At 45.5% G+C, this 26,226-nt stretch overlaps 1 protein-coding gene across 3 annotated transcripts in view; it reads left to right on the forward strand.

Annotated features, from left to right (window-relative positions):
* Nucleotides 1-26,226, forward strand: part of ABCC4 (ATP binding cassette subfamily C member 4) — a 221,418-nt gene that overhangs the window by 155,389 nt on the left and 39,803 nt on the right. For all 3 annotated transcript variants that reach the window (XM_054701230.1, XM_054701229.1, XM_037528792.2), the window contains exons 21-25: nucleotides 15,184-15,334; nucleotides 16,911-17,030; nucleotides 17,605-17,715; nucleotides 19,213-19,313; nucleotides 20,363-20,554. In XM_054701230.1, coding sequence (XP_054557205.1) covers nucleotides 15,184-15,334; nucleotides 16,911-17,030; nucleotides 17,605-17,715; nucleotides 19,213-19,313; nucleotides 20,363-20,554 — 675 coding nt within the window. The remainder of the gene's footprint in view (nucleotides 1-15,183; nucleotides 15,335-16,910; nucleotides 17,031-17,604; nucleotides 17,716-19,212; nucleotides 19,314-20,362; nucleotides 20,555-26,226) is intronic.

A 26,226-nucleotide genomic window follows, 5' to 3' on the forward strand; every position in this document is an offset into this window, starting at 1 on the left:
GAAGCTGAGGAGATGAGAAAAGGCCTGGGAGGGGCGCCCTTGGCTTGTGCCTCGGCGGCGAGGACTCTGGAGAAGTGAGCCTGGAAATCGGGGAGACTTATCACTCCACTGCCGTGATGGAGCTGAAAAAAATGGTGTTTAAAATGTGTGCAAATTGGCCTGCTAGCAGTTCCTTGCCCCACTCTGTCCCTTAGACTTCAACAAAAGATTGAGATTTGTGGGAAGGGTTGTGGGGGTTTGTTGGCTTGTTTGGGGAAGTTAACTTTTCAGGTCTGTGTTAATGGGAGCCAGAGAAACGGCTCAGTCTGGCAGTCCCAGCCATGCACCGTGGGGAACGGGGATGATTGAGGGGGGCTGGTCATTTTCATGTGTGGGGTCTGGGAACCTGAGGGCACAGGTTTCTGTGCTGTTGATCCTGATGGAGCAATAGCTAGGAAGGGAGACTGGCTCTTGACCAGTGAGGCGTTTGGGAAGGGTACACCAGACGTCGGGAGAGTTTTGGAATTTGTCGTAGGAAATAAATAATTTATACAATACAAAATAACAACAGCCTGCCGGTTAGCTCAGCTTGCCCTGGGCTTATCAGATAAGTTAGCCAGTGGCTGGCAGTGCACATCTGTTATCAAAGTGGTGTTCAAACACGCCTTGTTTGTTTGCGTTTTCAAATATCCTAAGAGGTTTGAGTAGGACCATATTTTAAAATCCAAGTCATGTATCAAGCTAAAACATAGCCCCAGATGCGTTAGAGCGAAACATCGTCATGAAAATAGGATTCGAAATGCAAGCAGGATAAAGATGTCCATCTAGACATCAGAGATGAGAAATCAGTGGGGGATGGGGGTCACTGAATAGGACCTTCAACCTTTGAGACGATGCATTTGGGTAAAGTGAAAACGCGGAGGTAGTAATTAAAACTCACATTTTTGAGTGTTTACTAACTTCCTAATACCAGAGCACAAAAACCAGCAGCGTAAATCTAGCCTTTTGGTTTCTTAAAACAATGATTGATTAATAAAGGCACCCTGCAAATGCAATAGTTGTGATGTTTTAATACTTTAGATTTTATTAATGATTAAAATTAGATTAATAATTTTAGGAAGACAGATATATTTGTAATATTTGATGAGTGGAAAACATTACATGTTTGTGATGTGTGAATTTATTTTTCTTTTCTTCCCTTTTTTTTTTTTTACATTTAAGAGGATGAGTTTATTAGGAAAAAATCAATGGAAAAAAGAGAGGCACCAGCATAGTGACAGGCAGGCAGGAGAACTGCTGTGATGTGTGAATCTGTTACTTTTACTATTTCTTATTCCTATGGGTATTTTTTCCACCAACCTTTTATTGAGCTCCTACTATGCGCTGGGGATGCAGGGGTGAAAAAGATGAAGAATTTATCTTGATTCACCCTACCAGCATTTGTTAAGTTCTGTATTTTGGGCATCATTCTGGGCTTGGGCCTATGGAATTAAAACAAATTTAATTTCATCTGACATGCCCTCTGGGAGGGACAGAAAGCTAGCAGTCTCAGTGCTGTGCAGTAAGAGCGATGGTAGGAAGGAAACTACACAGGAGAGTGGATTAGCCTTTCCTGGGAGAGGATGTGATCCCAGCACAGTGCTGGCGCATCAAGGCAGGGAAGTGTCCATGGGTGAATAAAGCCTGAAAGAGACACGGCACTCAAAGATGAGTTGATGTTCCAGTGGAAAAATAAGATGAAAATAGCCTTACTAAAAAGATCTGGGGAGCGTGGGTGTGACCAGCATCCAGAGGAGGGGAGCAGTGTCAGGACTGATGGTGTTGGCTCCTCGGACCCAGGCTCTAAAGGGATGGGTTCTTTCTGGATGCAGTGTGAGACCACGGAAACCTTTTCAACAGAATAGAGACATCGTTTTCCTGTTTCACTACTTCTTATGTTTCCCTGAGGGTTTCTTTCTTTTAGGATTTTATTTTGCAGAGAAGTTTTTATTCGTAGCAAAATGAATGGGACAATACAGGGATTTCATGTGTTCCCATGGACAGCCCATATTGCACATGTATGACCTCCCCTGCTAGGAACACCCCACACCCCGGCAGGTGGGGCACTTACATAATTGATGAACCACGTTGACACCCCAACTCACTGACAGTCCAGGTCCGCTGTGGGTTTCCACTTGGTGCTGTGAATTCTTTGGCTTCGGGCAAGAATTGCCATCGTGCTGGTCTCGTGCACACCCTATTTATTCACTGACCTGAGAATCCTCAGTGATTCATCTGCTCATCCCTCTCCCCACTCCCACTTAAGATGAAATAAAAAGTTATACTGACTTGACACTTGAATGTTGCAAAGTCACCACTTATGGCTGGTCCCCTCAAGCAAGGCTCTGCAGCTGTATTCCCTGGTGTCTCCTAGCCCACAGCACGGCCTCCTGAGCCCAGACAGACCACCCTTAGCTTTCCAGGGGTGAATCCTTGTCCCCAGAGGGTGTCCCTGCCATCAGGGGCCAGCAGCCCACCCTGTCCAAGGCAGCCACTCCAGCACTAGTTGACACGTAGCTGAGGTCACGTGAGGACATAAAGGTCAATGCAGGATTTTTCACAAAGCTCAGTTTATTCCACATTTCTGTTCAGGTATCTTGATTTTCTAAATAGTGGCTCGAAGCCAGGTGTTCCAAAGTCAGCCCATCAGGTTGAGTCTTTTGTAGTCCAAATTAGCAGTAAGTAGCAGTAATCCCAGCCAGCACTTGGTGACTCCTTCCTGGGTGCCAAGTCTTCTTCTAAATTCTTTATTTGTCTAGTCTCTCATTTCATCTTTCCGTCAATCGTGAGCTATACGTGCAGTTTTTATTATACTGGTTTCACAGCTAAAGGAAAGTAAGCCCAGAGAAGTTACTGAATTTGTCTGGGATCCCACAGCCAGTAAGTGATCACCTTGGAGTTACACTGATTGCGTGGATGAGGGCGAAGCAAACTGCTTTTGAGCACACTGGCATGTCCTTGTGCAGGGGTCCCACGAGGAATCTCTAATAACGTAAATGATCAGTGGTTTGCTGCCTGCACCTCTTCCCCAGCAAAAGTAGAATTGCTCCTTTACCATGATCTCGTATTTTCGTTGTAAACTTTCTTGAATTGTGGTAGACTGGTCTTTTTTATTTTTTATTTTTTAGTCTTTGGAATTAAAAGTAGAGGACACTACGCATGTATATGTGTAAATGTATTTTCACACTTTTGTGTAAAATGTGTAATTTTTGATGCACATTTGTTTGGGTTGGGACATACAATTCTGTAGAAGAATTGGCTGGGACAAAGGCATCTGCACATTTCTCGAGGTTTTCGTTGAAACGGAAACTTAATTTTACATTAAAATTTTATGAACAAGAGAAGATTCCCTCCTATGCTAACACTAGTAACTGGCAATGTGATCCTTCTAGATAATGGCCTAAGTATCCTCAAGTTAAAAGGTAAATTGTCCAATACTAGAAATAATGTGCTAAGTGTGTCAATTGCTCATTTTTATGAAAAAAGCACACATTTTCATTTAATGAAACCCGGTGTCCAAGGAGCAGTTTAACATTTGAACCCTCTGAGAAGCTATCAAAGGATTCAACTCCCACAGCCAGCCAGGATTCAACTTTTACATTGCAGGTGATAACATTCTTCTCTGATAGGTTTGGTTTCAGACAACAGAGCTCATCAGCGCTCAAAATAAGTGTGTGTGCGCGGGTGCCGACGCAAGTACGATACCGTCCAGTAGCAATGATGTTGTCGACACGAAACCCCTTCAAATCAAGGGGCTGCTGCACATCTCAGACTTTTAACGCCCAGAGAGAATGTTATTGGAATGAAGGGTGCGTCGGATAAGGCTACGTCTTAGCCTTGAAAACAAACCTGAGTGGGGCCTTGATCTGAGCCTGTGGGCTGTCGGCCTCATCTGAGGGTTGACTATGTCACAGGAACAAGTTCAAGTCTCTTTGAATCTGTGGACTTGATGGAAAGTCGGGCCTGTTGCCCTCAATTATGTCCGTAGCTGCTTCCTGAAAAGGATGTTGATGTCTTCAGATGTCCCTCCTTTCTGTGGCCATGCATGGGTTTCTCCTCCCTGTCTTGCCTGTACCTGCAGGTGTCTGCACCTGCCTTGTTCCGGGTCGGGATTCATTGAGCTTCCCAGGGCTCCTGGCTCTGCTTCCTTCATTTAGTTCAATGTTCGACAACATTGGGCCCCCAGGCTTATTAGAAATCTGACAGTGTTGGATGATCTGACTCATTCCCTGAGGGTTTCTGGTCAGGAGAATTCTGGATAAAGTTAGGGAAACCAGTGGCGTCGCTTAGCTTAACAGACATCTGAATGAAGCTGCAAGTTAAGACATCATCTTTGACCTTGCCCTTGAACCTCCAGAGGTAAACATTAGCCTTTCTTACTTTTTTAGTTCCCTTGCTTGTGTTTTAGATAGGATGACAAGGTCACTGCTGTCTCCCTTGTTTCATTTCATTTTCACCCACTCCTGGGCCTGTCCACTCCCTCTGCAAGGTGTGCTCCTAGGGTGCCCTCACTCCCTGCTCTAGTTCATGGCTTTATCTTTCTCCAGAGTTGGTTGTGATTCTTCCACAAAGTGAGCTCATCAGGCCTGTGAGTGGGGGTGAAGGGCCAGTGTAGACGCTCAGGCTTTTGTGCGGTTGGCCTCTGTGGCTCTCACCTGTGGCCCTGGATGCAAGAGGCGCTTGGGAGTGTGGGCTCGGGGCACGCATGCCTGATGGTGGATACCTGGAGTACGGTGTGGGCATGCTTGGGTGGGCACACCTGAGCTGAAAGATTGAGGCTCTAAGGGCAGCCTCGCAGAGGATGGTGTGCGACGGCGGAGGACGATGGAGAACAGCGGGTAGTTATTTTCCAAATACAACGTACATTTCTAAGTAGGAGGAATGTCTGATCATGGTGTTCTGTTGCGTTGACAAAATTGTCAGAGTTTTTTGAGTCGTGAGTATCACCACGTGAGTTTAGAGCACAGATTTTAAATTTGTCATCCCTGGAGACCTTAATGGACTTTTCACCCTGAAAATCGGTTGTTTCCAAAATAAACCACTGAGCATTAAATATTTCCTGTCAACCTTATTTCCATTCAATTTCTGAAACTTCCAGCATCTCAGTTAATGTTGACCAACAGTCTTAATGATCTAGAATTCTTGCCATTGGAATCACTCCTCAAGGAAGTCTTCCTCCAGGCAAAACAAGTGAAAATGCAGGTACGAAGTGGAGAGGAAGTTGCATTTGAAGCATTTCAATTTTCCTTTAGTTTTTATTTTATTTTTTTTAAGTTTGGGACTGCTCTTGGGCATGCGAACTTGCACCCAGCTGCCCTCAGCAAAAGGCAGTCATTTATTGAGAAAAACTGAATTGCAAAGCTTTTCTTCCCCCTCACACCCCTCATCCAAAAAAAAAAAAAAATCAACAGGCTGAGTGAGCTTAAATAACTGACTTTTCATATCCTTTCATGCCACACAAAGGGCTAATCCTGGAGCTCCTTGAGCCTCCGATGCAGGCAGTGGCGGGACCACCGTGGGCCGTGTCACTCCCTCCTCACCCCACACAAAACACATTGACTGCAGCTTCATGAAGTGAGAATGCCCGAGAAAAAGGAACTGTGAAGGAGGTGTCCCCCGTCATTTCTTTCCAGAGGAGTGGGGGGCAGAAGAAGGAAAAAACCGCTGCATCTGGATGTGGAGAACAAAGCCGGGGCACAATAGCTTGGGTCACTGGCTTTTAGAGAAGCAAAGGAGGGGAACGGCCGTGGCTTGTCTGGGTAGCATCGGCCCTTGCCTGGCATTGTGTGGGGATGTCAGGGAGTGTGTAGAAAGCATTCCAGCCGCTCCGGCTCCGCGAGGACTTTGTCATTCTGAGATTTCTAAGGGGTGTTGACCCCTTCCCCCCACCCCCACCCTCCACTCCCGGTCTCGTCGGACAAAAGAGATCTTCAGTCAGGTCGCCTCCCCCGCAGCCTCGGTGGAAAGGTCTCTGTTTTACTGAAGCCTGCAAAAATGAACGCATCTGTTTTCACCAAATCCCGCTGTTTTTTCGACGCTTTAAAAATGAGCAGAAGTGTTCTTAGAGCCTTTGCAGGGATGGCGCAGTCCAGGAAGGGGCCAGGCCCAGAGGTAGCGCTCTCATGCCAGAGCCAAGTGGAGTGGCTCTCCCTGTCCCATGAAAGGAGACTGGATGATGGGAGTTGCTGTTAATATTTGCAAACACTGACCCCCCCCCGGGTATCTGAGAGCAGGCAGATGGGGTGGGGTGCATGTGGGCCCACACACCATCCCTTTACCTGTTTTGTGTTTTTTTTAATGAGCAGTGAGGCGGGTTTCTCCCGGCCCGCCATGGCCAGCACACGGAGAAGCCGCCATCGGCGTCAGCACAGTGACAGTTAATCACCGGGGACCCTCCCAAGCTGGCAACCGGTGCTCCAATTTGTCTGTCCCAGCATGTGTGCCCCAGTGATAATGCAGGGAGTTGAGCAAGAAGCTAATTAAGACCTAAAGAAAAGCAAGTGAGCATCTCTTTCTTATCAAGCCTGGGAGTATTGTGCAGAGCGTGGGACCTGCCGGCATGATGTGAGGTTGTCCACTGCAGGACACTCGTGGCCATTCGTGGGGCTTCCTTGTTGGTCATCTTGCATCTTACCAGCGATGAAAGGATCAGTTGTTCCTAGGGAGAGGAACATAGTTGTTGAATTAATGTTTACTTACCTTGAAGATCTTGAACGAGTCCATAATGTTATTCTTGGTGATGTTTGTTCAGCTCTACCGACAACCAGAGTTTGCTTGATGAGATGAAGAGGAAAGGAGTGGTCTTGACAACCTGCTCCCATTTTAGTAAAATCTTGCATTTGCTGTTTTATGCCTGGGTTGAGCTCTTAGCTGATGTGGAGCATGGTTCCTTATAATTTGTACTGTCTTGCCGCCTTCCACGTGTGAGTTTCATGACTTGTGTCTTGCATCTTTTTCTGTGGGTCCGTGGAGTGAGTGTTGTCTGATTGTCATCTATATCAGCACCAAGCCGATGCTATAGCTCTTGCATCAAGGTCAAACACTAGCACTGGACCACAGTGCTCTGATGAATGTGACCCACCCCACCCTACCCCCCAGAACACCCAAGGAAAGCATCAGTTGACATTATGTCTTGGCTTCCTATAAATTGCCAACACCTGCCTAAACGTGATCAAGAGAATGGGAATGGCATTCTGGAGTCTTGAAAGATCTATTGATACTTTATTTATTTATTTTTAGATTTATTTTTATTTATAGAAGAAATGGGGCACAGGCCAGAGGTGCAGGAGGGTGAGAGGATTCACCAGAGACAGAGCGGGGAGCAGAACAGGCAGACAACCGAAATACACTGTTGGGGGTAGCAGTGGACAAGACAGGAGATGTCTGCCGTGCCATGTGGGAATCTTCCTGGCCAGCTGGGAATCAAACCTGCGCTGCAGAGGCTGCAGACAGCTTCACAGCGCTTCACTCAACCCGCTGCTCCACCTGGGAGGCCCTATTGGTATTTTTAAAGAACTATTAATATTTAAATATCTACTGATTTTTTTTCTGTTGAGGCATAGTTTAGACTTTACTTTTCTATCTTTTTATTTTCTGTTCATCTCCTTGGATTTAAAGGTTGTTTCTTGTAAGCATTATCTATTTGGGTCTGTCTTGACATCAGCCATCTGACAGTTCTGCCATTTTATTTAAATTCTTTTATCCATGTACATTTAATGTAATTTATTGATATCATTGGGCTTAAATCTATCTTTTTTTTTAGCATCTTGGCTTTTTTCCCTTCCATTCCACCTTCCCTTCCTTCTGTTGAGTGAATTGAATATGGTTTTTTGCTTCATTTTATCTTTGACATTACATATTTTGCTATATTTTTTATGATATTTTTAGTGGTTGCTCTGGAGTGCAAGATAACACATCTAAATGACCACATTCTACTTTCAAAAATATCTACCAAATTCACAAAAAAATGGAAGACTCTTACTATTACCAGGCATTTCCTCTACCATTTATTCCCATGCTGATGTGTTTTCTACCCTTCTACATAAGCTAGAAACCTTACTATACAATGCTGTAGACTCTGCTTTAAACAAACGAGTCATTTAAAGAAATTTAAATATATACATGTATATGCACATGTGAAAATTCTATTTTATATGTATCCAGATATTTATACTTTACTTTTCTCTTTCTTTCTGAAACCTGGACTTTGATCTGGATCATTCCCCTTCTGCTGGAGCAACTGCTCACAGTAGTTCATCTGCTGGCAGATCCTCTTACTTTTGTCTCTCTGAGCAGATCTTTATTTCACCCTCACTTTTAGTGATCTTTTCAATAAATACAGGATTCTCATTTGGCAGTTTTCTTTCTTTCATTTCACCACTATAATATTTGTTCCTTTGATTCTTTGCAGCGAGAAGTCAGCCATCATTCTTATCCTTGCCCTGTGTGTGTGATCACCATTATCGCCATAAATTTTTTCTCCATCTTGTATTTTCCTCTCTCTTCCTTTGGGGAATTTAATTATTGGTGTGTTTGATGTTGCCCCATAGATCTAGAATGTTCCCTTCCATTTTTTTCAGTCTTTTTTTTACTTTTGTTTTTCAGTTTGGATAATTTGTATTTGATTTGTTTTCAGGCTCATTGATCTCTTTTGTGCCAGTCAGCTCTAAGTCCATTGAATTAGTTTTTTTTTTTTTTTTAATCTACCCTGTATTTACTGCAGATGCCATATTCTACAGTAATGGTTGCCTTTTCAGTCTCTTATATTGTGTTTATTGTGTTTTCATAAGCACATTTAGTAGTCTTTTACTTTATGGCTAGTCATTTTTGGCTCTGTTTTTAAAAATCTTTGCAAAGATTTTTATCCTTTAAAAACTTTATTGTTTTACAAGTGTTGGAGAGGATGCCAAGGAAAAGGAGCCCTATTATGTAGTTGGTGGCTAGGTAAATCTGGATAAAAAAAAAAAACTTTATTGTTTTTCTTTGCAATTTCAGATTTTTGATCTATGTATGGCTTCAAGTATAGAGTTCAAGATTCACCCCCCATTTCACTATCTTATTGAACCAGCACCATTTATAGCAAACAATTCTTTCTCCCAAATTTGCCTTAGGAATTTTGGTGGTATTTTATCAGGCTCATAGAAATTTCAATGTTTTTGTATCTTCCAGCTAACGTGACTGTTCCTATGAAATGTTTTTTTTTATGTCTTGAAATCCTTCCTCGAAGCTTCTGTCTCTAGTTGGTTACAGGTAGATACTGATTGTAATTAGTGTTTTCATTGCCTGCCTTTCCCCCGACTTTTATTTCTGCCTGTATGTGCTGTTATTTTTAAGGTGTGCCTTTTGAAAGTAGCACATCGATAGATCCCAGCCTTGAATTCTGTACTAACCTTTATTTTAACACTGAGAAAAAGTGGAGAGGAAGCTATTGCTCAATGAGAAAAGTTAAAAACAAAGGAACAAGCACAGTACTTTCCCTAAGGCTTTCTATTGTGTCAGTAAATCGTAAACCAAACACCTCTTAACTCTTCAGTGGAATGAACCACACTGCAGGATTAAGAGCTAACTGAAGGGTGCACAGACCCCAGAGCTTGTGTTGTTGAAAAAAAGATCAGAGGCAGCACATCCCAGGGAAAGGACACCTTTAAAAAGGGTTAATCTTGTATAGATTAACCCTTACTGCAAATAAAACTCACCAATGGCCCATAAAGTTCTGAGTTTAGAGAGCTGAGTTGAGTGAGTTGAAATGCGGGGTGGGGTGAAGTGTGGTCTGGGAACCAAAGTCTGATCTCTGACCCCCCTGGGACACCAAGTGCTCTATTAGCCCATAACTGAGAACTGCAGAATGAATACTAGCCATGTGTTGGTATTAAGGTTTAGCAGCTTGCATTTAAGGGTCTCCCATAGTTTTCCCTTTTGCTTCTATTTATCCTGTAATCAAAGAGTAATGAGCCTGATTGGATAGCCAGTCTTTTTTTGGGAGGCAAATTCCATTCATGGTGAGTTTTTCCAACAGAGAGACTTTCATATCAGTCTTTCAGTCTTTTGTTGACGCAGAATAAATGGTTGCCTTTGTGAAATTTTTTTAAGTTTCCCCTGCATCTAACACCTCTCCAAGCCAGGAGTGGTGGTTCCTAAAATTCCACAATTAAGGATTCATTCTTTGGTCTTAACTTGTTGTCCTTTAAAAATGAAAGTTCTCCCCATTGAAATTACCTTTTAAACTAATTTAAAGTTTGATGTTACTTTATCAGATTTTAAAAATTTATCTGAAGGAGGTGTAGAGGGGGAAGCTAGGTCTTGCCAAGAACACTAATAGTATAAATAAGTTGGTGAAAGAAATGATACAAAGGGACACAAGTGTGAGATGGGAGCTCACCTAGGTTATGCCAGGTGTCCCAGTTATTTCTTTATGCTTTCAGAGTTTTGTATAACTTCTACAGGATTTGACTGTCTCCCCAAGAATTCTGGGTTAGCCAGCCACACAATCTATATGACAGTCATTTCACTGAAAGGTGGTTTTTTTTTTTTTTTTTTTTTTTTTGGTTTGTTTTATCTCACCTGTTTCCAGAATAAATAGATAAAAGAATCTCTCTAAGAATCTCTCTTACACCCACATCAGTAAACAGCTTACTGATCAAAAACCAGGCATCATTTTTACCCCCTCTCTAAATCAGAGGAAAATCTTGCCATGTTTTCTTGCCAAGAAGAGAATCTTGCTTTGTTTATTTCACTTAAGTCCTATCTTCCTCAAAATCTATAATAGTTTAAGGCAATCTGGACGATTTGTACTTATCACAACTTGGAAAGGAATTCTTAAGCATCTGACTGACAGCAGAATTAAAAGCTTTGAAATTCCTTTGAGGTGTAAGCAGTCTTTAATGACCCCGATTTTATTTTTTAATACGGTAAACAAATAGTAAAAGTCCTCTCCTGATGAAGTCGCCTCATGATTAAATACATATTTCACTTTGTGCCTAATATGAGGAGTGAGAGTTCAAATAAAAACGGTCTGAGCCAAAAGTATGGATGACATATATATTTGCATAAAATAAGAAGAATACATTTTTACTGCTGTTTATAGAAAACATGTTTTTTGGCACAAGCTTCACAAAGACTTCATAGAGAGTCCCATGGAAATAAGTTTAAAGTAAATTGTGGAGAGATACCTAGGAATTCTTATAAGGACTGTAAGCAGTTTAGTAGTTAAATGACAAACAGGCAAACAGGTCCTTGTATTTAAAATGGTGTTTGTGAGGGAGTATATTGAAATCTGTAATATCAGGATGCAACATTAATTGTATAGGAAGAGGCTTCCTGGGAAGAATGCAGATCTTTTACCACCATTCAAATACAGATACTGAAACTGTAAACGACTCAGTCTCATTTTGTGTCCTGGGATTTTATATATTAACCTTTTGCACTCCGAACCATTTTATGATATTTTGATTTAATTTCTTGTGCCATTTCAAGATAAAACTTCAGGGAAACATGCATGTCTCAAAAAGTTGCGTTGAAATAACCTCAATTCCCCATAATCACTAATAAATTGCAATGTCCCCTGAGAGGGTACAGCGGAGTGCAAAGGGTTAATTAGTTGCCTTTCTCTCCCCTCCACCCCCCAAGTCATTTGAATTTCTGGTTTTAGTTTTCTTTCTTATGAATCTGGGTTTGTTTTTCTTATTTAAACAATTCTTGCCTCGGCACGTGTGGCACGTGTTCAAGTGTATTAGCAAGCACTTTCCAGTTCTTTTTAATGACCAGCTTTGCTCTGAGCGGGCTGTTATTCCTCGATTACCTGGGTGTCGAGGGTGGTCACTTCCCGGGAGAGATGAGTTATAACTGCAAGACACCCATCGGGAGAAAAATGCCAGAGGGGAAAATATATTAAATAGGAACATATTTAGATGTTCATTTATTTATTATTTTTGTTTTTTAAATTTTATTTAAATGTTCATTTACTTTATTCATTTTATATAAATGGGATACAATACCAGACAGAGATGAGAAGAATAGGCTTGGGGTGAGCTACGTGGCTTTGGGCAAATTACTAGGCTGCTCTGAATGTCAGTTTTTCCCCTTGTGGGTGGAGGTGATAACCCATCCTACTCACGCCTGGTGTGAGCATGAAAGTGAACAGGGGAGCACGGTAGAGGTGGGACACGCAGTCTCGTGAGATGTCCACATTCGGTATTTGGGAGGGTGGAGCCATTATGGGGCTGGCTACAAGATACAGAGAACTATGGAATTTCATCAGTGTTATGAAGACATTTTTGCCATAATGCGGTGTCTTATGTTTTAGTTTTTTAATTGGGCAGTTTTTTAAACAAAATATTGCTTCTCATATGCATTATTTTTTTTCTTCCCTGTTTAATTTCTAAGTACCTTGTTCATTTAGACGCCAGCATGATTTGTCAGAAATAGCTACTCAGGGCACAGGATCCTTTCTGCAGACTGGAGGTGCACTTTATTTTTTTTAATTTAATTTTATTTTATGTTAAAGATTTGTTTATTAATACAAGCACTGGGTACAGTCAGAAGCGAGGGAGGGTGAGAGAATTCACCAGAGCCAGAGCGGGGAGCAGAGCAGGCAGAAGGACCGAAGTACACTGCTGAGGGGAGCAGCGGGCGGCAGGAGAGGTCTGCACGCCATGCGGGACCCTCCTCCGGTGGCCGGGGAGCAGCTGGGGATCGAATTGGTGCTGCAGAGGCTGCGGGCAGCTTCGCAACCCAGCGCTCAACCGCTGCGCCACCGGGGAGGCCCTGGAGGTGCACTTTAGACAGCCCTTTAAGACCAGACCTACAGAAGGAGCTGGAAGGACCCTCCCCATGCGCATGATGGAAGAATCTTGGCTTCCTCATTGATGTGTAGGGTGGGCTGTATTTGCCAATCCAGTAGGCATAAGAAATTGTTGAGCTGTAGGGATAGAAGGAGAGAGGTGGATCAGCCCTGTTTGCAATGTCGTCCTTCGATAATCCATTCTCCGTCACTCTGGCATCTGCTTGTTTTGATGCTGCAGTAGAGCTGGGGAGACACATTAAAAGACCGTGTCCACATAGCGCAGTTCGATTCGGGACTTCTGTCCACAAAAGCCCAGTTCTGCAAGTCTCCTTCTCCTTCCACATCCTCCTACCTGCAGTTGTCACACTGGGGCTCTTTGGGAATGACCTATTCCTGCCTTTCTCCATGACACAGTCACTTCCCAGGAGAGCCTAGGACAGCACTCAACCTCCCTTTCCATACTCGTCAGTGGAGACGCCCACTACTACTTTTCTCATTGGAGCGCGTCTTCCGAGAAACTGCCTGGGAAGCGCTGTGATTCTGTGTCCCAAGTCTCTGTAAGACATTTCCCTGCTAGTTCTTTCCCGGGCTGTGTGCCCAGGGCTGCTACCCTTCTCTGGTTGGGAAGGGGCTGGACCGGCAAGCAGGAGCTGCAGGTGCCCATGCTCGCGAGGACCCAGAGAAACACAACATGGCATGTGTTGACAAGGGCAAGTTGCTGAGCCTTCACAGCCTGGCTCCTTCCTGGTCATAATTTCCATCAAACTGTGGATACTACCTGCAGGCGATTCCTGTGTGTTTGTGGTGGGGGGTACCTGCATGTCCCCACCTTTTGACCCCACTTTCAGTGGCCAGTGGGCTCTAAGCATTGAAATGTATTCCTCTCGCCTGAAGCCCCACACACCATGATATATTTCTCCTGGTAAAGATGGATACTTACTTAAGTCAGCATCATCCAGTGACTTGAGATTTTATACTCCCTGCTGCCTTTTTAGACCAATATCATTTCCCAAGATAAAAATCTCCTCAAGGATGAGGTGACAACCCAGTGACCATGCTTAGGACTCTTGGCTACCCTGTGTGTACTAAACACCAGTTGTTTGATCTGCTGTGGTCATCATTAGCCCTTGAAATAGACACGTTGGATACTTCTCCTAATGATAGAATACTTAATGTCTATGTGGATGATAAAATTAAAAAATCTTTAGACATTGTAAGTTATCATCAGAGCTCTTTTCCATATTTCTAAGAAATGTCAAAAATTTGTTTCATCCTTTTTCCTTCTCTTGCCTGATGTTTATGGGGCATGCTGATGAATGCTGAAATTCCTTAAGTAAGAGTTTAGAGGAACATGTTAGAGGTAAATTGGGGGGATCAAATACATACATTTCTTCCTTAAGAATGAAAAGTTCGGGCCTCCCCGGTGGCGCAGTGGGTGAGCGCTGGGTTGCAAAGCTGCCCGCAGCCTCTGCATTGCCAGTTGGATCCCTGACTGCTCCCCGGCCACCGGAGGAGGGTCCCACATGGCGCGCAGACCTCTCCTGCCGCCCGCTGCTCCCCTCAGCATTGTGCTTCGGTCCTTCTGCCTGTTCTGCTCCCTGCTCCCTGCTCTGGCTCTGATGAATTCTCTCACCCTCCCGCGTTTCTGACTGTACCCAGTGCTTGTATAAATAAATAAATACATACATAAATAAATAAAAATAAATCTTTTTTAAAAATTTAAAAAGAAAAGAATGAAAAGTTCACCATTTACTGGGGACAAGCTTTCATATGTGGAAAGGGCTAATGGTGAGGGCACCAGCTCTGAGACTGATGGGTTGCAGGCTTGTCGTGTTGCTTTTACTCTCTCTGTGTCCCAATGTCTCCATTTACAAAATGACATACTACTTCATAGGGTTATTTTTAGGATTAAATGATTAATACATGTGAAGTATTTAACATGTGACCTGGCCACTGTCTGCACACAGTAATGTTGGACAGAAAACCAAGGGAGAGAACTCCTATTTCTCAAGGCAGACATTTAGGGAATTTTTTCCCTCCTTTTCTGGACACTAGTCTATAATTAATCACTCCATTGTCCCTACCTGAGTGGCTGAGGCTTCTGGACTCCTCATCTGTGATTACCTGCTTGTTAATGTAATCATTCGTGTCTATAGACTAAAGATAACTTGAGATAATGCGTCTCAAATTTACTCATCTGTTAAATAGAAATTTTGTAATGTCCACGTCATAAGGCTAGTGAGTGTATCAGAAGAGCTGAAACCCAGAACACCCTGAGTGTTGGCATGTAGCATGCCATAAATAACACGAGGACCACGTGTGACTTTGTTTAGTGTTCTTGAGAAGAATTCTTGATCAAGAGGCCCGTGTTTTCTGCCTTTCAGACGTTCCTGATGGTGATGGGAGTGGTGGGCGTGGCCGTGGCCGTGATTCCGTGGATTGCTATCCCCTTGGTTCCACTCGGCATCATATTCTTTGTTCTTCGGCGATATTTCTTAGAAACGTCGAGAGATGTCAAGCGCCTGGAATCTACAAGTGAGTCCAGTTTCAGTTTGGGGTGTCATTGTGAGTGGACTTCCACGTAGGCCATTTACCTAAGGACACCCGTGGAATTAAGTGGTCTGTCTTCCAAGTTCTCACTCAGCATCAGGAATCGAATACTGTGGCCACCCTAAGGTAGCGAGACCCTTTGGGCAAATGGACCGACCTCTGGCAGCCCTGCACGTAGCACGAATGAAGGACGTGCGTGGAATATATTGTGCCACTGCTCATGTGTACAGATGGATGCAGAAGTAATTCCCTACAGAGGACACAGGAGAGGGATCAGTTTGGCATTTCTTTAGTATATTACAGTTGTCAACTTCCTAGCGTGGGAACAATGAGGAAAACATTTTTATAATTAGGCATTGCATTCTACAGGTAATCACAGAGAATGAAGTAATTCAGAGCTTATTTCATCATTAATGCACACACATATTTCATTATTAAAACAACATCACAAGCAGTAGAATCTTAAAACATAGAGGCATATAAGCTAAGTGAAAAGGGTCTAAAGGTACAAACCTCCAGGTACAAAGTAAATCCTGGGGTGTTGTACAGCATGGTGACAAGCATTAACAAGCCTGTCTCGCAACTTTTGGAAGTTTCTAAGAGAATTATCGTAAAAGTTCTCATCACAGAAGATGTATGATGATGGCTGTTAACTGGACTTACACTGGTGATCATTTCATAGAACCTACAAATACCAAATCACTATGTGGTGTGCTTGAAACTAATACAGTTAGTTTATACTAATTGTATACACCAATTACACCTCAATTTGAAGGACTTTAAAAAAAAAGTGTAAGGATGATAGCCAAAAAAGTAAAGAAGGAAGATATTTGTACCAGGTAACCCTCAGCTAGCTACCAGGTACTTGTTCCTAGTCGTCGCCATTTTTGCTTTCTGGAAGTAGAAAGAAACATAATGAAGAGCATAAGAAGAGAAGCATATTGAGCCCCATATCTACGCAGTGGAAAAATGCAAGTTCAGCAGGATAAATGAGTTGTTTGTGACATATATATTTGAGCAAAAGATAGTAGGTGACAGTTCCATATAAGTCACAGAAAATCTGTTTAGTCATCAAGCGAAATAGTTACCTGCTGTGAAGGTTTGGGAGACATTTTAGTGGGAAGACAGGGCAGAGTAGACTGGATGTGTGTGGTATTCTGGGATTTGGTCCCATGATGGGACTTGGAAAAACCTAACGATAAATGATGAGCTACAGCCCGTGTTCTGTGTAGTCAACAAGGCTTCAGTTGTCACATGATCTGAAGCTGCTGCTGAAGTGGAGTCTTTCCGTAGTCTGGTTGCACAGGAGGGCTCTGGGGTAGTCGAAAGAGACATCAGGGAAAGATGCAGAGGGGGGCTATGTTTGAGAGGGATGTTGACAGGTGAGTTAGCAAAGTTAGAATTGAGTTGTCTAAATTTGAGGCGTTTGATCAGGCATTTGAGGGGTGACATGATGAGTCCCTCACCCTTGGGGAGCCCCGGGGATGCCTGACCTCGCAGCACAGAAGGCAGCTGGTCTCCCTGCATCCAGCCTCATGGAACTTTCTCCGTCCTTCCCCAGCTCGGAGCCCCGTGTTTTCCCACTTATCAACTTCTCTCCAGGGACTCTGGGTGATCCGGGCATTCAAGGCTGAAGAGAGGTTTCAGGAACTGTTCGACGCGCATCAGGATTTGCATTCAGGTGTGTGTGTTTCTAAAGCTGGTGTCAGAGGGTGGGATGTGTTGCCTGCTCAGGCTTGGCCTCCCTCCCAACGGCTGCCTTGTCCCTCACCTTGCGCTCTGCCTCTACGTGTCTTCCTCCTGTCACCCTTCCTCTTGGTTTAGTCTCCTCTCAGAATCTCCACTTACACCTCTGAGGGGAGCAGCGGGGAGACAGGAGAAGTCTGCTGCACCTTGTGGGTTGCTCCCGGGCCAGCTGTGGATAGAACTCATGCTGCAGAGGCTGCCAGTTGCTTGATAGTGCTGTCTTTAACCCCTGCGCCACCAGGGAGGCCGTGTATTTCTTTTTCTAACCTCTGAGTTGAACTTTTCCACCAGTGCTTCCTGCAGACCCACTGTCATGACTCCTGTGCTCACCATATACCTTATTTTGTATGAAAACATGAGCTTACCAGAAGCTTCAGGCCCCCGGGCATGCCGCCTTAGAGTCCTGCTTCGTGTAAAAGCCTTCTGTAGCTCAGCTGAGCCCAGTGTTCTCCCTCCCTCGAAGCAGCTAACGTGATTTCTCCCTGTCCCCATGCTGCTCCTGTGTCCAGAGGCTTGGTTCTTGTTTCTGACGACGTCCCGATGGTTCGCCGTGCGTCTGGATGCCATCTGTGCCATCTTTGTCATTGTTGTTGCCTTTGGGTCCCTCATTCTGGTAAAAAGTGAGTACAGATGTGAGTAACTATCTGTGGTATGATTGCAATTTGTAGCTGCGTTTACAGTTGCTAAATTAAACTCTTGCCCCCTTGTCTACTAGCGTGGACTAGGGTGCCGAAGAATTGTGTGAAAGTGTCTAGCAGAATGCTTCAGGTTTGGGGTGATTCAGCAGTGTGGCCCATGCAGAGGAGCCATTTGGATTTTGGAGCTTCCTTTTATCTCTCTTCCAGTGGGCTGAGGCCCATGCCAATGAAACCAGCAGGAGGAGCTTTCTTGGAGTAGCAGGTAGTTGTGGGGAAAGAACCAAGTCTGCCGTGAAGCACGTGCATGACATAGCTTGGGGCCTCAGGTCTCAGCTGTAAGACTACTCAGATGTCTTGGATGTAGGTGCCTGGTGCCCAGGGTTGAAAGGAATATCTTAGATTGCAGTGTTACTACAATAAAAACTTTTTTTTTAAATGATAAAAGACCATGATTCTCAGCAGGATGGAAAAATCGCTGTCCTCTGTGCTGCTGCCCACTGGTACAAGGGAGCAGGATGGGGTATGTGCATGGCATGACCTGGCCACCCCCAAGTCTTCTGTAGTAGCAACACTGAATCAGAATGGAGCAGTGAAAATCATACTTAGATTCTTATTTTTAAAACGATTTATTTATTTATGCATACAAGAGCTGGGGTACAGGCCAGAGATGTGGAGGGTGAGAGGACTCACCAGGACAAAGTGGGGAACAGACTGACTGAAACACACTGCTGAGGGGAGCAGCGGGCGAGACAGGAGAGGTCTGCTTCGCCATGTGGGTTGCTCCCTGGCCAGCCGGGGATCGAACTCGTGCTGCAGAGGCTATAGATTGCTTCATTGTGCGGTGCTCAACCCCTTAAACTACCAGGGAGGCCCCCATACCTAGATTCTCTAAGAGCACTGGGTCAAAGAACCCACTGTTTGTCTTTTTTAAAAAAATAAAGATCGATTTATTTATGCATGCAAGAGCTGGGGTAGAGGTGCAATGCGTGAGAGGATTCATCAGAGACAGAGTGGGGAACAGAACAGGTAGATTGACTGAAATACACTGCTGATGGGGAGCAGCGGGCAAGACAGGAGAGGTCTGCTGCACCATGTGGGTCAGCACCTTGACTGTCCAGGGATGGAACTCATGCTGCAGTGGCTGGCGATAGTTTGATAGCGCCGTGTCTTTAACCCCTGTACCACCAGGGAGGCCCCACTCTTCGTCTTTCAGTGGTTTCCAACCGTGGTTGCACTGCACGTAGAAGGTGAAATGACATACTATTTCTTGAAACCCTAACAATGAAGTCTTAATAAAGACATTTTCCCTCACCTCTGTCTTTCACTGTGTCCTGGTCTCAGCCAACAAATAATAGAACCCCGACTGGCATTTTAAGGGAGGTGACTAAATTTGATAAAGACCTCAACTTGGGGGGAGGTGGCGGGAGCTGGGCTCAGGGTCCAGATGGGACTGACTTTGCTCCCTTCTTCCCCATCCAGCCTTGGATGCTGGGCAGGTCGGCCTGGCACTGTCCTACGCCCTCACGCTCATGGGGATGTTCCAGTGGTGTGTCAGGCAAAGCGCCGAAGTGGAGAATATGGTAATGTTTATCTTAATGTTCTTTGCTTTTTTTTGAAGTCCCCTTGCCATTAAATGGCATAAAAGCCATTCTTATGTAAAACATTAAAACTGTTATTTTTACATTGTAGCGAACAGTTTTTTAGATCCTTCCTCCCATCTGTTTAAAGTTAATGTCGAATAAAATATATACATCTTTTTCTCAGTCTTATGGATGCTATGTCAGCAGGTTTTCTATTCCTCACAAGTGTCTTCAAATGTAATAAATGTCTCTGTAGGAGGGAGTTCTGAAATCCTGGAGAGGATATAAGCTAATTTCTGAGGGGCCTGTTTATTTTTGTTTCTTAATGGGTAACTCCTCAGTCCTGGTACAAGAATTCAATATTTTGAGGTTGTTTGTTTAACTAATAGGTACCCCCCCACCCCATTTTAGTATTTATTGTTGAATGTGTTGACTGCCTGAGCATCCTGGGGTCCCTTCTTCCTTGCAGGATGAGCTCCCTCTGAGGGTGTGCTGGGCGAAGGTGTCCAGTTAGGCTTGTTCAGGAAGGCCTAGTCAGTATAGAAGTTAGCCCCTCTTTTGAGAATTTGCACCTTCTCCTAAGCAGAGAAAAGCAATGGAAAGGAAATCCTTCCATTTGGCGCTTCTATTTGTTTATTTTTTTAGAGATTTATTTGTTTATGCATGCAGGTAGTAGGATGCGGGGGGGTAAGAGGATTCATTCTGATAAAACAAAAGGTGACTGAGTATTTGGATGAGCTCTGAAGTGCCTCCATTCGGCGCTGCTCTAACATATGACCTTCTGTGGCCAAAAGTCACTTTGCTTTGACAGAATCCCCTTGTTCTTCATTCCGGCGTGAGTGTGGCTACATGAAGGCTTAGCACTGGCCTCTGTGATCCTTCCGCTCTGATAGGACGTTGAAGGTGTGACACGTGTCATTCCCGGCCTCAGCTAACTCCTTCTCTGCTCCCTGGAGCGTGAAGACTTGCGTTACGTCCACCACCAGGAGCAAAAGAAACGTTTTGTTTACTGCACCCCCGACCCACATGCTGTGTTCCGTGTCTTGCAGATGATCTCAGTGGAAAGGGTCATGGAGTACACAGACCTAGAGAAGGAAGCCCCTTGGGAAGGCCAAAAGCGCCCCCCACCGGGCTGGCCGCATGAGGGTGTGATTGTCTTTGACAACGTGAACTTCTCCTACAGCCTGGACGGGCCTCTGGTGTTGAAGCACCTGACGACCCTCATCAAGTCCCGAGAAAAGGTGTGTTGAACCCGCCCCCCGGCTCTTTACCATCTTGACTAAACCTTTGGCGCCTTGGCTGCCTGCTGGCTTTCTCGTGAATGTGTATGAACAGGCGGGTGGCGCTGAAGGAAACTTCCTTGGAAGCAGACACGGGAGACAGAGGCCAGTGTCCTCGTCTGTGAGCTACATACTGGTGGGTGTGCCTGGGCCTCAGCACCTACTGGGCTTCACTGGAGCCAGGTCCCATATCCGACATGGAGTTGGCCATGCCCGAGTCTTGGAAGTCAACCTTGGCTCTTTGCAGCTAACCCCCTGTTACCTAATTCCTATGAATTCTTTGCGTTTCTCAAACCCCCCTCTTCCTCTCTGAGGCCCCTTAGGTCACAGCCATCTTGCTCCTGGGCCCTTCCCATGCACCCCGGGGAACACACGTTGCTGCTGCCCTCCCACCTGCAGAGTGCTGCATCCAGACACACAGCTCTGACCCTCTTCCCCGGGCGGGCTGCTGCTAGAATCTCTCGAGGCTCCAGGCCACCCCAGCAGCAGCTCCCTGGTCAGCTCTCAGCCCCCATAACCCGCCAGGGCTCAGGATCCAGAGCCCCATTTAAGAGCTCAGAGACTCCTCCAAAGCCATGAAAGGGAGCCTGAGGGGGAGCAGGAGATGTAGGAGACCATGAGGGGTTTGTGACCTACCCTGCCAGTGTCTAAGCCAGCCTGCGACGTCCCTTTCTCCTGTGGCTTAGGGGGCCCTCAGCCAGGACCAGGGTAAGGAAGGGGGTAAACCAGGACAGTGGCAGGAAGCAGTTCTCCCTCCCAGCCCTCCAGCCTCAATGCCTGACCTGCTCGCCTGATGCACTAAGCTCCTATGTAGGTTCTCCCACAGAAACGGGTCCTGCCCGCTTGTGAGGCCCCTTTCCTCCACCATTCTGGCTGTTGAAGGCCCCTCCCTTTCAGAGTCAGCTCTGATGTCTCTGTGAGAAGACCCTGCATCCTCCCACCGCATCTTACGTATTTATAGCAGCATTATTCACGGGGACCAAAGGTTGGAAGAGACTCAAGAGTCCATGGACAGATGAATGGACTAAAAAATGTATACATGGACGGTGGAATATTACGCACCCTTAAAAAGGAAGACAGTGAGAACACATGGATGAGCCTTGAGAACCTTATGCTAACTGAAATAAGCCTGACATAAATACTGTGATTCCACAGTTCCCAGAGTAGTCAGAGTCATGGGGACAGATGCAGAATGGTGGTCACTGGGGCTAGGGAAGAGAGGGCGTTCTTTACTAGGTGCAGTGTTTCAGTTCTGCAAAAAGAATCCAAATGCTGGCCGTCCAATGGGGTTCATGTACTTAACCCTTCTGAATTATACACGTAAGCGTGCTTGAGCAGTTACTTTTACATTATGTGTATTTTACTGCAACTTTAAAAAAAAAAAAACGAGCATGCTTACTACATGTTTTGTAGTATTTGGTGTGTATCTCATAGTATCCTGAGGCTCTTAAAGGACAGACAGCATCTCAGTTTCATCTTGGTTCCCCAGGAAATGGCATTCTGCGTTCATGGGGCTGAGGCCTTGGGCATGCGAGCCCCGTGCACTAAAACATACACACGAGTGTGCTCCTGGGACAGCCCGGGTACTTGGAAGTTAAGGTTCAGTACTAACAGTTGTGCTTGGAAATTCTCTATCACCACCCCATGGAGCAGACTCCACCCTGGTGCCAGGAAGAATAACTGTTCAACTTCATGCCCCAATGATAAGGCGCACAGCCAAAGCCAGTTCCCAGTTTCTTCCAGGCCCCTGTGGTCGGCAGAAGGCGAGGCCCTGAGGGCAGCCCTCTGTCCTGAGGACGTGACCAGGACACTGCAGTGTGTCTTCCCAGGTTCACCTTGTCAGCATAATTCCCTTAATTAGCACATGTCATACATTTCCCTGGAAACCTGAAATATTTCTACGTGGTACAACTTTGAACAGAAACATATTCTTCCACCTTAACCCCCTCACCCTCCAGTCATCAGATTAGCAGAGATTCCATCGTGTTGGAGGAGATTGAATTTGGACACTGAAAGATAAGCACAGCCGTCACCTGACTTTTGATGTGCGTTGTGGGCCACCACCCTCTCCCCTCTCCCGCCACTCATTTCTGAGACAGCGTCTCCTGGCAGCATCTGCAATGACTTCCCTCTGCCTCTGCACAGCAGAAACGGGACTTGATTCTCCTCCACTTATTTCCTCTGCTTTGTCCTTCCTTGGAAGTTAAATAGGGCAATGCAAGAGGTGCTAAGCAGAGTTTCTAATACATGAAAGAAATAACAAGTTAAAATAAAGAACCCAAATGAGGTAAATAGCACCCGAGGCTTCCTGGTTAGAGTCTAAACACTGGCTGCATTTTTCATTTTTTAGATGATTTTGTGGTTGATTTGATCATTTTAGAGAGTACTGGGCCATTTTAAAGCATTTTCCTGCTCTAGAGGTAGATTGATTTTGGTTTGTTATTTTTTTTTTTCTTGCTCAGAGCTATTACTTGGATAATACATTTTTACAGATGTGTACTAGACCTTGCTATAATGGGCAGGAATATTAGTTTCCTACATTTTCACCTTTTTTACATGCTATTTTCTCAGAATGCCCTCCCCTTGCTCCCAGATTGTCCTACTTCCCCTGCTGCCTCTAATCCCTTGCTGTTCAAACTGTGGGTCTGTCAGGACCAGCAGCACTGCGTCACCTGGAGCTCCTTCGAAATGCAAGGTCTCAGGCCCACCCAGAATAGCATTGGAGGGCCTCCCCGGTGGCGCAGCAGTTGAGCGCTGGGTTGTGAAGCTGCCCGCAGCCTCTGCAGCATCGGTTCAATCCCTGGCTGCTCCCCGGCCACCGGAGGAGGGTCCCACATGGCGTGCAGACCTCTCCTGCCGCCCGCTGCTCCCCTCAGCAGTGTACTTCGGTCCTTCTGCCTGCTCTGCTCCCCGCTCTGGCTCTGGTGAATTCTCTCACCCTCCCGCGCTTCTGACTGTACCCAGTGCTTGTATAAATAAATAAATAAATCTTTAAAAAAGAATAGCATTGGAGGAAGAACTCCCACAACCCCCAATAAGGTCATCATCCCACAGGCAATTTCTAAGAAGTACCCTTTGACAATTTGCAATTGAGCTCATGAATTCCCCGGCCCCTCCTGTGAGGATGAGGTTCTAGAAAGTTCTGTGCCACTTAGCGCCTTACAGTTTTTATTTACTTTGATTGTCTGCACATTGTGAATTTACACTGTAACTTAATTGTGTGTGTTTCTAGATTTGAGCATTTCTTTGGGTCTTTTTAGTGCAGTCTGTCTGTTTCACAGTTTTCCTCCTGCTCTTTGGGGGTGTTCCCCTACAGGCTCAGCCCTGCCTGGACCCAGAGGAAGAGACACCGCCTGCAGCATTATAGCCCTTTTACCTGATAGAGTCACAAGGAGGGTCTTCCTGGCCTGTTCCCCAGTTCCCCTGAGCCCCACTGAGCCGTGGGGGCCAATCTTGCTGTCGGCAAGTAGCTCACTAACCATGGCTGCCCTCTTTGCTCTGAGCCTACTGGTTCAGCAGCAGGACATAAGGCTCCAAACCACTTAAGTGATAATGATGAGGCCATCAAAAAGTGAGCAAGAGGCAGGCAGACCTGGGTATGAGTCTCATTCTGCTGCTTAGGGTCTCTAGTTGTGCCAAGGCTCTTCCCTTTTGCAAAAGGAATTTACCTCTTGGGTCACTCACTGTACTGCTTCAATGAGATGAGACCACGTGCCTAGCACAGACACCTGGACACTCGAGTGGGTGTGAAATGACTGTCACCACTTACACTACTGTATCGGTTGTCTGCCCCATGCCACGAGGGGTCGGCCATTTGCAGTTGTATTTATGCTGATAGATTCTATCTGCCGCGTCTTCTCTGTCCAACTTACTGTATTCCTGAACAGCATGGTAAGAGAGTTTCCATTGGCTTCTTCAGGCTGAACTAGATTCCGCTTTCTACGAAATGCTTGTTTTGCATAGGACACCACAGGTCACACAAATGATGCCAAGGAGAATCCAATACTGAGCCTCTATCAACAGAGTCTAGTAGGAATAAGGTAGGATAAATGTGGCTCTTGTGGAAGGCAGAAGGGGACCAGAACTGGCATGCGAGTGTAGAAAAAGGCAACTGAATGTCTGTAGGGGTGGGAGAAGTCCACGTGAGCGCACAGGTAGAGCATTTCCAAAGAGCCAGGCCTTGGAAACAGACTTGTAGCTGGGGCTTCAGCAAGGGATGTGCATTCCGGTGGGTGGCAGGTGGGTAGCAGGATGGGTGCAAGCAAGACCCAGGGCTGTGAAGTGGTGAAGGGTTCAGTGCCTGGAGCACATTTGGGGAAGCCAGTGTCCAGCCACATACACCTGTGCATACTTATCCTCATGCACACCCGTAACCCCAAGGAGGCTGGCTCCTGGAGGTGAGGAGCTGAGAGGTGAGAGACTCCAGGCAGCGTGGCAGGCAGAGCTGCTCTTGGAGGCTGTCTGAGGAGTGTGGGACCTGCCACTGGGCCACTGGGACCGTGGCGGGAAGGCTGGAGGCAGGAGGCCATTGGCTGCTGTGTACACGTAGCAAGAAGAGACAGCAAAGCAACTCCGCTGTTTGGGATCAAACTGGTGTCGATTCAGTCTTAACACCCAGGTTTGTGGGGTGTAGGGAAGTGGGTGGGAGAAAGAGCTGGTGTCATGTTTCTGGGGGGTAGCTTGGCAGGACTTAACAGCCTCCTTTGAAAATGTTGATACCTGTTTCTCAGCAATTCCACATCTAAGAATTTATCTTAAGGAAATAATTAAGGTTGTTTGCAAAGATTTAGCTTCAAGGATATTTGACACAAGAGTTATTTATATAGCAAAATATTGGAGACAGCCGAAATATCCACAAAGAGGGGGCTTGTTAAATATGTGATCACACATACTGTAGCATTATGTAGCCATTAAAATAATTGTTTTTATGAAATAGTAAATTAAAACAGATTACAGTAATGTGTTCATATTAATTCCATTTTGTCTAGGTATATGAGCTTGAATCTTTCCTGAACACGCACATGCACACACAAGTCCAGAAAGAAAATCTTAAGGGATGGTTTCAGCAGAGGGTTGGGCTTATGACTAGTGTTCGTTTCCCAGGTTCATTTGCATTGATTATGATTGGAGGAGGGCTTGCTTTATTTTGGTTTTTAAAAGGTAATGGAGCTTTGTGGGCGATGGAATGAAGGAAGCACTGCCTAGCAGACTCCTCAGGGCAGGCGCCATACTGGAGAGGGAGGAGGCTAGGGGTGCGGGGGTGCTTGTTGTGAGCCATGAGCCTGGGAAAGCAGCCCGAGTGGGGAAGTTGGAGGGAGTGCCTGCGCTGAGTGGGTACCGGGCATCGATCACACTGAGTTTGATGTGTGAAGAAGCATCTGGGTGTGAACACTGTCATGTTGGCAAGGCGAGACCGACCTTGGCCTAATCAGGAGAACATAAAGGGACTGTTGCAGGCCGCTAGAAGTGAGTCTGTCTCAAATCCTCTCTCGGGTGTTAGGAATGCAAACACTGATACTGGTGGCATTCCCTGTGGGCCACGGGCAGCACCCATGGGTGGCCTGGGGGAGACATTCAGCCTGTATTTTCAGTGGAATGGTGCAGAGAAATAGCCAGAGTGTGAGGTTTTCGTC

The sequence above is a fragment of the Talpa occidentalis genome, unplaced genomic scaffold (assembly GCF_014898055.3).
Source record: "Talpa occidentalis isolate TD23 unplaced genomic scaffold, MPIMG_talOcc4v2.1 talOcc4.5, whole genome shotgun sequence".
Classification (NCBI taxonomy): Eukaryota; Metazoa; Chordata; class Mammalia; order Eulipotyphla; family Talpidae; genus Talpa; species Talpa occidentalis.